The sequence below is a fragment of the Eleutherodactylus coqui genome, chromosome 5 (genome assembly GCF_035609145.1).
Source record: "Eleutherodactylus coqui strain aEleCoq1 chromosome 5, aEleCoq1.hap1, whole genome shotgun sequence".
NCBI lineage: Eukaryota > Metazoa > Chordata > Amphibia > Anura > Eleutherodactylidae > Eleutherodactylus > Eleutherodactylus coqui.
Window position 1 is genome coordinate 74391470 of NC_089841.1, and position 12170 is coordinate 74403639.

The window sequence follows — 12170 nt, forward strand, 5'->3', positions numbered from 1 at the left end:
GAATTGCTGACCATGCTATATATTGATTACTTGAGAGTGTTGGAATGGCAGACTATTTTTATTGGTGGCTTTTTGTTCTGGCACATACAAGGGGGTCCGAAGCCGTGGACTCCCTTTTCATGTCCCATCTTCTCCCATTCAGTTGAACGGATCTGTGCAGCAGCTTCCCTGCATAATGGGTGGCCAAGACACCGCTGTACAGGGGGTGACAGAAGGGACCACAGCGGCAAATCACGATAGACCCTTCATTTTCAGGAGCAGTGGAGGTCCCAGAGGTTAGACTCCATCGATCTTAAAGTGATGGCATATGCTAGGGATTTTCCCTTAACTGCCATTAGTTTTGCACTTACTCTAATGATATCATCATTTTCTTTTCTGCCACTTGCACTGAAATCCCCTAGGAGCCTGACAAGTTCACACCGGCCACAGGTCTTTTGAACACCATTTCCTCTGCAGCAGCTTATCCAGCACAACGGCGTTAATAATTCCCTTATGCTATAGCCGGATCTCTCAGCACGCGATGCAATAACTTCCTCTTTCCCAGGGTAACCATGTAGTGACAAGTGATACGTGCCACTCAGACCTCCAGTGTTATTACTAGTAGGGAGGACTAAAGCAACCTGTCAAAGCCCCACAAGTAATATGGATACATGCACACTGTCAATAAAGGCTATAGGGGTGGAAAACTATCGACAGAAGCCTATATTCCTACCTGGAAATTGCTGCAACAAATAAGAGAATAAATCTACATCCATCATTTAAAAAAACGGATTTCAAGTAACGACTAGTCCGTTTCAAGTGTTTTCTGGGACTAAGATATTTACCTTATTTGACTCATTTATATAGCGCATACATATTCTGCAGTGCTGTACACAGATTGTCAGCACTTACATTGGGCCCTGTCCCTATGAGGGCTCACAATCTATATTCACCTAGGTTTTTGGAGTGTGGGACCAAACCGGAGTACCGTGAAGAAACCCATGGAAACCCAGAGAGGACATACAAACTCCATGCAGATATAGGCTTTGGTTGAATTTGAACCCATGACCGCAGCAATGCAAGGCAATAGTGCTAACCATAGATAGGTCATAAATATCAGCTCAGTGGAGGGACAGTCACTTTGGGCTGTTTGAAGGTTAGCGCCGTGGCCTCTTCTAAGGCATGTAATGTCACATTCATCACTCAAATGACCTGAGAACAGCACAGTCCCATTCAAGTGAATGGCCGTGATCAGTCTACACCAGCGACAGCTGCTATTAAATGTATGGCACTGTGCCTGAAATGTACGGAAGCAGATGCAGCACTCACTTCAAACAGCTGATCGGGGGAGGTTCCGAGCGGTAGACTCCCATCAGCCTGATCTTGATAGCCTCTCCTGGGGAAAAGCCCTTTAATATAATTACAGTTATAACCAGCCTTGGCAAAACCCTCTCTGTGCGATATACAGTAGCAAAGCAAAACTCTCCTATCCTGATAGTTTGCTACAATGTATCAGCCTGGAGCACAAGCTGATACTCCTAATGGAGAGTCGCCGACATTAGACACGACTGTGACAAACACTCAGCTGTGAAAAATATTAGCGGAATGGCGCTCAGCTACAATACTAAACAAAGCCAGTGAACCAATATGGCGCTGTTTCTTAAGACCCCTTACATGGGACGATTGTTGGGCACAAATGCACCCGGCAGTCACCCCAACAATAATTGTGCTTGCACACAGGAGCGAGGATTGCTCAGTGAATGGACGTGAAGTGCACTGAAGAGTGTTCCGGTGCTCGCTTCCATTCACAGTAATCAGGCCGTCGTTCATTGATGAATGCATGTCCGTTTACATAGGCCAATAATCGTTTGATTTTCATCCCTGCATGATCTGAGCGATGGGGAAACGGATCGTTCAGATCGCGCAGGCATTTACACGGAGCGACATTTATATTCCCGCGATATAGTGAGTGTAAAGGGGCCCTTAATTGGTTAGAGGCAATCCCTTTGAACAGCTTGCATTATGAAAACATATCAGGTCGCCTGACTAATGCCCACCAAAGGCAAATGATCAGAGATTGTCAACCGCTAGTCAAATATGACATGATGTTGAGTTATACATTATAATAGTAGTAAATTAAATACAAAAACAGCACAAAGTACACGGTACCTCCAAGTTCTTTAACGTTGAGGATGGCACTCTGGAATGGAACGGCTTTAATACTAAAACCTAAAATACAAAAATAACACACCATGAAGAGCAATTAATACGACCCTCCAGTTTCTGTTCCAGGACCAAAGGCAGCGAGTATATTACCTGCTGATAATCTTCTCTGCCTATGTCCCTCCAATCTGCGGTTGGGGATCTTGTTTTCAGCCATCCAAGGTGACAAAAGCAATTTTTTAGCTACTCAGTGCACTGCTCTCTGATTGGCCAACACTGATCACATGAACAGCGCTAGTCAACCAGAAAGCGGGCATGGTGCACATTCGTAGTCTAACACTACCAATGAACTGTGGGGATTAAGTAATCTAAGGATTGTGTTGAACAGCTGAAAATGTGACCTGGAACCCGTGGATCAGAGGCACATAAGACCAACAGCAGATAATAAAGCGGCTTCCTCCGGTACCAGAAAAAAAATCTGCCCTGAAATCACCTTTGTCATTTCCCTTTAAAAATTTATTTTCAATACCAAAAAAAAAAATTATTAAAACATCTTTTTAAATTATTTAAGTTTTCCCACTCTACTTCTGTGCACCCTTCTGCCTCTTTAGGGCTAGATTTAGATTTTCTTCTATATTTCCATTTTATTATTAGGGTAACCACAATGCAGTACCCACCCAACCCATGGTATGATGAATACCTTAGCAAAATATTATGGGACTCTTCAGGGTCCATCGCGCATTGCTAATCTTCCAGTCAGATTCACCAAGACGTCCAACAGAGGCTGCAAAACCTCTAATGGCAGGGTGACATTATGTAAGACACAAAGGCTGAAGACAAAACACCCACCCGAGAGGTCAATGCCTGAACAATTTACCGGCAAAACCATGTGGCCATTTTCCGTCACGGGTGGGTGTAGTTTGGCCGCATTAAGCCAGCCAGACTGTGCCTCCTCACCCTAAAATTCACAAATACAACTACCCTAAGCCACATAAGCTGCCTTGCACATTTCTGTTATATGCATTTAAAAGGGTTCATCTACAGCTATAGAACAATACACAGAGTCAAAGGAAAATAAGAAAAAGGTTAGTTTCTAGAGATGAGCGAACGTACTCGGTAAGGGCGATTTCACAATCGAGCACCGCGATTTTCGAGTACTTCACTACTCGGGTGAAAAGTACTCGGGTGCGCTGTGGGGCGGGGGGTTGCAGAGGGGAGTGGGGGGTAGCAGCGGGGAACAGGGGGGAGCCCTCTCTCTCTCTCCCCCCCACTCCCCGCTGCAACCCCCCGCTCACCCACAGCGCACCCGAGTACTTTTCACCCGAGTAGTGAAGTACTCGAAAATCGCGGTGCTCGATTGCGAAATCGCCCTTACCGAGTACGTTCGCTCATCTCTAATAGTTTCTAAAACTGCAGATCATTTCTTATAACAATGAAGAGCAGGTATCCCCAAAACAGTGAAAGTAATGGGAGAAATTGAGCACGATGCCAAAGAGACCATGTCTACAACCATCAGAAGAGCTTCAAAGAGTCACCAGCATCCATGAATCCACTGAATAATGCTTTATTAATATACCAGGTGACACTTCTACATACAAAGCAGCAATCTTTCAGTCAGATGACCTCTCTCAAGCTGTACAACCATCAGTTAAACAGGTTCCTGCCTGCTCTTCAACTAATGACCCATCGTCTGGATAGGTAATCAGTAGTTGATTAATGGGGGTCTGCCACTCGGACTCGGTTGTCATCTGCAGACAGGGAAGGAAGTGTGGGCACTAGCTTCACTTACATTGAAATCAATGGGAGAGCCATGCTGCTACTCCACTTCTAGCTCCTCTTCTGGTCAGGACTACAGCACTTCCCGTGCTGACCGCTAAGGACAATGTCCAGCCCACTGACGATCAGTTGATGGATGGGGGTCCTGAGCAACAGACTCTTGTGCATCAATTACCGATAGCCTAACAAGAGGAGAATGGGAACACTCACACATAGCCTTTTGAAAATAGTCAGGCTGGTGTGCGTGCTCTGACTTCGCCGGTGGTCACCTCAGGAGTGTTGGACGGGGCGGGTATGTAAAGAGGTTTCCCAGACTCTGTTGCCTCAAATATAAGCACCAAATCTTAGTTTATGGTACTTATAGTTGATGACCGTAATTCTTTGATGGTCAGTGACCATTTAAACGTAAGGTTGGGGCATTATAGCAATACCAAATAAAACTTAAAAAAAAAAAAAAAAAAAACTTTCTGATAAATTGTTTTTCCAGTGTTGAGGGTGGAGGATAGCAAAAACAGTGTTTTTGTATTTGGCTTTTTTCTGTGTCTGGGGTATGCACTTGCAAATCTTCCAGTGCATATGCCAATGTAATCCGTAGGGCCCTACTGAGACTGATTGATAAAACAGTGTTCTATTGGTATCTATTAAGCCAATATGTAAAGTTTGTTGTTTTTTGAAGTAGAGTATAATATTGCTACACAGCGGAAGTAGATCTGCCTTGACTACAGATTTGATTTAGGGCTAGATTTGAGGGCTGCACCTAAGATCCACATTTTCACCTTTTAACCCCACCAATTGGGATCTGGTCTTCAATGTGGCAAAATAGTTTTTGTTAAGGAGCAACTAACGCAACTTCGTCAGGAATATTGTACTGTGGTAGCAGCGGGTGTAGTCAGAGATCTAGTTAAAAAACTGAGCTGGGAGCAGGACCAACTAAACTCTTGAGCAACACTGTACAAGAGGGTGTAGACAGACGTAGTTCAGGACAGGCAGGTATATTGCGTAGTCAAGAAGGCCAAGTGTCAGGGCAGGCAGTAGGCTTTAAAAAACCATGGTCAATGAACTATCTGAAGTCAAGAGGGGTAAAACCAAAAAGCCAAGTAGGACAGGCACTGGTCTAAAACTAAAAGATCAGAGAAAAGCATCCTAACATCTTCACACAGCAGGAGACTATTTGCTCAGCAGGGAAGGGTAGCTTAAATAGACTGTAGCCCATGTGGATTGGTTGTACACTAGGAACTAGGTGCACTTGCTGGCCCTTTAAGAGAGGCCTGGACATGCACACCTTGATCAATGGTGACAGTCGAAGGAAGGACGCAGCATCTGCCACAGGTGACATAGCAGTGGCCATGGTTGATGGCAAGAGGATGTTAGGGATGCCATCGGCCTTGACCGGCAGTCATAACAGTGATTCTAAAGTGTGTTCAGCAAAAAAAAATTTTTTTTAAAAAGTGGCTTTATGGGCAATATAGGACATGGTACTGAGCACCTATACAGTTCTATACATCAAAGCCTTCCATAAGAGGTAAATATTGGGAAATACATTTAATGTATATCTCTGACAGAGGACTCGGACATGAACCAAGTCTAATTGGTACTTTATGACTAAACTAAAGAAATGGAAGGGTGGTCCCTGGGTTTGCATCTTATTACATGTGTTAGTGGAAGAGAGAACTAAATCAATCACAAAAAAGAAAAAAAAGTTTTAAAAAAAAAGGAGTAGTGGTACCTACCTGTGGTAGGCACAATGTTGTCTTGGCTCTCGCTGCACAGGTGCGTTAAAAGACTCGTCTTCCCAGATCCTGTGAGTCCTATACATACAATATCATATTCAGGCCGAGGAGGTGGAGGACCCTTACAACAGAGGGCTCGAAAACACTGCAAATACAAAATCAGAAAAAGAGATGAGGCACCATTTATGGCTTCGTATGGAGTATGTTCAGTATATAAGAGTCACGTCACAAAAAACACCACTGTAACCATGAAATACCAGAAAAATAAGCAGCAGACGAGATTACACAACTTTTAGGAAATTACAGTCGAGCAATGGAGTGAGGTCAATACAAACACAAGGTCACTAACGCTAAGAGGTCAGGCAATAAAATACAAAAATGAAGAGAAACCCACCAAGACCATGGAAATGCACCTTCATAGTGTTACAGAATATAGACTTTTTAGTTCTCAGATCTTAGCCCTTCTCAGATGAAAAGTCTGAAGCGACTATTTTAATACAGTAAATTCATCACTTACAACACGAGTCATGTATTAGGGGTTGGAGTCTAAGAAAATTGAGGAGTTGGAGGTTTGGTTTACCAACTCAATAGCCCCGGTCTTGGACTTTTTATACATAAGGCCCTTTAAGTAGATCGGCTGGCTTTTGACAACATAAAATGGATATTAAAATGTGGCTGCATTATGGCAGCCTGAAACTGGCCTTAGGAAGTCTAGCCCTCACCCAAGACTGATCTTCTAGGCCCCTGAGATTTGCATTATTACGACCACCTCTGCTTCATAATGATCTATAGACCCCGTACTACAAGGGCTGGAACCCACCACATCTGAGGAATGTGTCCGCGCCTGCAGAGAAGTCACTGAGATCTGTTCTGCTGATGTAGGGTTCCCGCACTGAGCGGGGCCCTGTAACAGCATTTATTGCTTTAAACACATGTTAAAAGCATAGAGCCGTTCCTTACTTTCTACTACCCAGACAAGTGGAAACCGTAACATACACAGAACAAGCTGAAGCTCATTGCATCAGGTTAGAGGCCTTTTATTGGATCTCAGGGATGCATAATCCATTTGTGATCACAGTCCGCTTGATGCAAACAGGTAAGAGTCTGATAGGAAAGGAGCGAGGAAGAAACAATCAATGCTGCCAGCTAATTTTATAGCTCTCTGAACCCCTGCGTTATGGAGTACAACATCCGTAATGTAACTGGAAATATTAAATGCTCTACAGTAAGAAACGCAAACATGGAGAGCCAAGGTGGAGCAAAATATACGCAAGGTCGAGGTGGAAGATCTGAAAATCTTGAGAAAGGTGGATTTGCAGGGGTGAAGATTGCCTTTGAAGATCTAGGTTGGAGGATTCTACTAAATTGTATTCGTCTCAGGGAAGTCTACATCACATACCAATGACTTGACTCAACAAGATGAATGGTACGAGATATGGCTCCCAGGTTAAAAGCACACCTGTGAGGGTTGCCATCTGTTGGCTATCCGCTGCCCAATGGCTCTCTAATTTTACAACATTTTACTGGATGGAGTAAAAATGTATCAATTTTGTATTCTCAGCAATTTGATTCCTTAAAGGCAATCTGTCAGCATCTATGAGCCCAGGGACGTATTATAGTTTCCCTCCTTGGCGTTTCACCGCTGTACTACGTCAAAGCACCAGTTGCATACGCCCAGCAGACTACATAAGTGGGCACACAGAATGGGAGAACTATAGAAAACCGCAATTGGTTTCTGCAAGTGTGCTGGAAGAATTGATTTCCCAAAGCATGCTGTGGGCACCATTTTCTGCAGACCCGCAGTGTGGACGCCCGCAGCAAATATCCGTCCATGGGCATAAGCCCTAAGGCCGGGTTCACACGGACCGGATTTGCCGCGGAATTTCACCGCGGCAAATCCGCGCGGAATTTCACCGCGGCAAATCCGCGCGGAATTTCACCGCGGCAAATCCGCGCGGAATTTCACCGCGGCAAATCCGCGCGGAATTTCACCGCGGCAAATCCGCGCGGAATTTCACCGCGGCAAATCCGCATGCGGCCGCTAATCCCGGGATTAACCAGCAATGTGGACGAGATTTCTCAGAAGTCTCGTCCACATTTGCCGACCGCACCATGTCCATTCTTTTTTTCTTTCCGCTGCGGCCGCGCTCTCCTCTATGGGAGCGCCGGCCGCAGCGGAAGAGCGAGCGGCCGGGCCGCAGCGGAAGAGCGAGCGGCCGGGCCGCTTCAAAGCCGGGCGGTTCTCCCGGCGGAAGTCTTGCGGTTTTTGCTGCGGCCAAACCGCGGGATTTGCGTCGGGAATCCGCCCCGTGGGAACCCAGCCTAATACTTGCAACCTCAATTGCATTTTGTTTTGTTCCCATGAACCCATAAATTCAGAATATGAGTCTCATAGGAGCCGACAGATTCCTTATTAATGAAACTGAAGCAGAGCCAAGGGTGAACACAGCTGTAACTTACCACTCTTTCCTTGCCAGTTCCAGTAGATGAAGGGCACATATCCTTTTGATGCCTGCTTATCTAAAGATTGCTTGGATTCCATTGAAGCCATCCTAAAAGCCTTTATGCGTGGACTGATCCTCTACCCATTCAGTGAGCGCCGATCAATACTACAGCATGTTGATTGCTTATTAGTGTGGTTTACATGAAGCAGAGGGCCAGTAGTATAGGGGAGGAACTAGCTTTTTTTTTTTAAAAAAAAACTCGTTTTATTGTGTAACGTGGTTCAAGTAAACAAATCGATTACCATTACATAAAACGGTGTACACTGTATAATCAGTATATTTAAAAAGGTATTTTGTTGAATTCAGGATACAATCATCCTACCTGCAGAAAACTATATGGTACCTGGAAGGGTCGAAGAACTTGTTAGAACCACCAATTGCTGAAATGCGTTTTGTGTGTTGGTTGTGGTTGATGAGCCCCACCAAATTCCCTATATTTTGTAACATTTATCTGGGCACTTTCTATTTTTATATACTAACTTTTTTTTTATATGGGAGAATAAAAATGACCAGATCACGACATTGGGGGGGCATCGGGGGAAGTTGCCTATCCACCCAGCGCACTGCTGGGATGAACTACCTTCAATACAACAGTTTGACCCCATACAGATAACATTGTCAGCAGCATTTGCAGTTTACATGTGGGGTGGATGGGCCACCGATGAGCAATTATTTGTGTGCTCACAGAAAACAACTGATCATTTGATGAATGTCTACATGTTTATAGGCCAATCACAGGCATATTCACAGGGCATGATGATGGGGAAAAAAAGACAGACAAACAGCAGCAGGTTCAGAGAAGAGTTACCAAGATAGTGAGCGGTCTACAAATCATGTCCTATAAGGAACGGTTAAAGGATCTGGGAATGTTTAGCTTGCGAAAAAGAAGGCTGAGAGGAGACTTAATAGCGGTCTACAAATATCTGAAGGGCTGTCACAGTGCAGAGGGATCAGCCCTATTCTCATTTGTACAAGGATAGACTAGAAGCAATGGGATGAAACCGAAAGGGAGGAGACACAAATTAGATATTAGAAAAAACTTTCTGACAGTGAGGGTGATCAATGAGTGGAACAGGTTACCACAGGAGGTGGTGAGTTCTCCTTTAATGGAAGTCTTCAAACAAAGGCTGGACAAATATCTGCCTGGGATGATTTAGTGAATCCTGCACTGAGCAGGGGGTTGGACCAGATGACCCTGGAGGTCCCTTCCAACTCTACCATTCTATGATTTTAACTTTCGCAAGAATGTTCGTACTTGGTCATCAGTCTGTATAAAATGGCCTTAAAAGGAACAGTAAACTTGTGAAAAATTTCTAACAGTTTTGATTGCAATAGGAAACAGAGTATGATCCGCGTAGCAGAAGATATGAAATTGGTTTACTTCATGAGACAACCTCTTTTCAAACTGCAGTGAGCAGCCCAAGAATCAGCAATCACCGGAGGAAGCTGCAGCAAACTATACATACTGTCTGGGAAATGTAGTATTGCATGCCAACTATTGGAACGAATGGGCATGCATATGTAACACAAGTACAGATTGAGTCTGCCAAAGCAAGAGTCATGCAAGTAGTATTTCACACACTATAATTGAGGGGGATCCCAGATCCATGGTGTTCATATGCCTCCAGTAGGGCATGTGGAATGGGGTTGCCTTCCTGAGTCACTCCTTTACTGGAGTAGTCCTTTAAAGGTCCCAGCAGTTCTTTAGGTCATTATTTTATTCATTCGTTCATTCAGTAGCTCTCCATCACTATATATATATATAATATGAGAATGAGACCCTCAGATGGTCATGCGATCTAAATTCTGACCAGCTCAGATTTGCTTGGAGTTATGATCTCTGAAACTAGTCAGATTCTTAGTCTGTGTGATGCGATTACATGGAACTACAGAGAGGGGGACATACACTCTCCTATGACAGTTACTAGTGATTATCACACAGCTACTGATTATGATCACACAGCTCTGGTCATACAATTATAATAGAGGAGATCACAGCTCATTCACCTGACTGTGTATTTGTCTGTAGCTTATTTAGGTTAATATAAAAAGGTAGTGATAAGCTTTCCCCCCTAGCAGGTAAAATGGTACAGCCTTAACTAATGCTATGTGAACCTGAAAGTAAAAATCTCAGCTTCAAGATGGTGGCCGATAAGCCTCAGACAGGAGGCCGCACTGCAAGGAAGTGGCTGGAATAGAAAGATAACCTCCAGACTGCAACAGGCAACCAGGGATGGAAAAACAAGTTTTTGCTAGAGTGGCCTTTGAAACTTTGTGCATTTTCTTTTTTATATTTAGTGTTCAATTAGGAGCCAGAGACTCTGTTCACAACCATATCGGAGGCTCAATTAGGTTCAAGTAAAAACATGTGGTAACTGAACTCCTACACATTTGATATTGGTATAAAAATGCATAAACTTATAATAAATATATATCTACATAACCAAAAATGCAAGGTTCTTAGCACATACTATGATCAAAACATGTAGGCCCATCCGCCGCGTCCAGGCAACCATTTGCTTTTGGATGGGTTCATAACACTAACAGACCTCATTAAGAACCTAATTGATATTCTTCGTACCATGTTGTATGGATAAACTGCAGAAAATAAGACAGAAACCCACAATTGGGTCAATGGAGTCTGCCCAGCGCTTTTAGTGTCGATCATGTGCTGAATCTGAAACTTCCATAATTTTTATGGTTTCATTCCCTAGAGGAAATGTACATGAGATAGGTAATCTTCATTCCCATAGTGTTTTGGAGTGGGAGGTTCTGCAACCCCATGAGAGATCTGGAGGAATCCTAGAATTTTTCCATGGGCAGGAAACAGGAACTGAATATGGGATGATTTAGTGAATCCTGCTCTGAGCAGGCGGATGGACCAGATGACCCTGGAGGTCCCTTCTAACTCTACCATTCTAGGATTCTTTGAAGAGAACGAGGGTGTTCCAGTCTTTGAGATCTTGGATGTCCCGTTTCCTGTCCATATGGAAGGCGGTCTCTCATGGGTGCAGTTATTGCCGCACAAGAAAAATTAATTTTTACTGCATTTATACAAAACTTAGACAAACAGTGGGGCAGATTTACTAATATGGTCTAAAAGTTAAGCAAAGGTGGGATTGAGGGGCTCACTCATAGGTCTCCAGACACGAACACGGTCGTCATCTGTGCCCAAACCAAACCTAGATTAATCGCTGAAGACAACCCGGTTCCACTCTGCAGCAGTACGGCTTCATCATTCATGACACCTCAAACAGAGGCGACTGTGGGTGTCAAAGGCAGTACATGTAATGGTAGCCATAAGACCAAATATCCTGCAGCCAAGCGTCTGGAATGGTTCCAACAGACACAGGGGCCTGTAACCATCTTTGGATGGTGGACAACAAAACAGTTGGAGCCGTTTGTGATCGTCAGACGATCCTCCCTATTGGTGGTCTGTTTAGGGTATCCTGGGCCCAGTCTCCTTGTGTACATGCCCTCACGCATCCACGGGTCCCAATACCTGACAGTCTGGTCAGAACGGCCCAGGTGGCGGCAATTCCAGCAATATGGCCATCCAGCTTCTCCCATTCCAGTAACGTGCCCTCTCAGACTTTGGTAACTGGGCAAGAGCTCTTCAACTGCATCGTAAAGAGTCTAGTGGTCAACAAGCTCTACACAAGTCAAAAAAGAGGTCACTAAACACAAGGAGCCTCCGAGAGCCTTTTTATAGGCCAAAAGTAAAACCACTTTTAGGGCCTCAGGTGGCAAGATCATTTGCATATCTGAGATGTACCTGCATGCAGCGTTTTGTCGCAAAATGACAACTCCTTCTAGGCTTGATTTTTTTTTAAGTCACTGAAGGCAGCAGAAACCCGAAAAGAACAAAATATATGTATGGTGCATTGTGAGGTAATGCTACAGAGTGACAACCGCAGGTATTTAATTACCTGTGGGTGCGCAAGGTTTCCAATGCGTGCGGGATACCCACGCGGTTTTGGTAATTCTATTTTCCCCGTGGACATTGGGCCTAAGGGGA

General features: G+C 44.3%; 1 protein-coding gene across 2 annotated transcripts in view; it reads right to left on the reverse strand.

The window, feature by feature from the left end:
* The window catches only part of ARL15 (ADP ribosylation factor like GTPase 15), a 254827-nt gene that overhangs the window by 157785 nt on the left and 84872 nt on the right, over positions 1-12170 (reverse strand). For both annotated transcript variants that reach the window (XM_066602734.1, XM_066602733.1), the window contains 2 exons: positions 5649-5793; positions 2149-2208 (listed from right to left, as the gene is read on the reverse strand). In XM_066602734.1, the coding sequence (XP_066458831.1) occupies positions 2149-2208; positions 5649-5793 (205 nt within the window). The remainder of the gene's footprint in view (positions 1-2148; positions 2209-5648; positions 5794-12170) is intronic.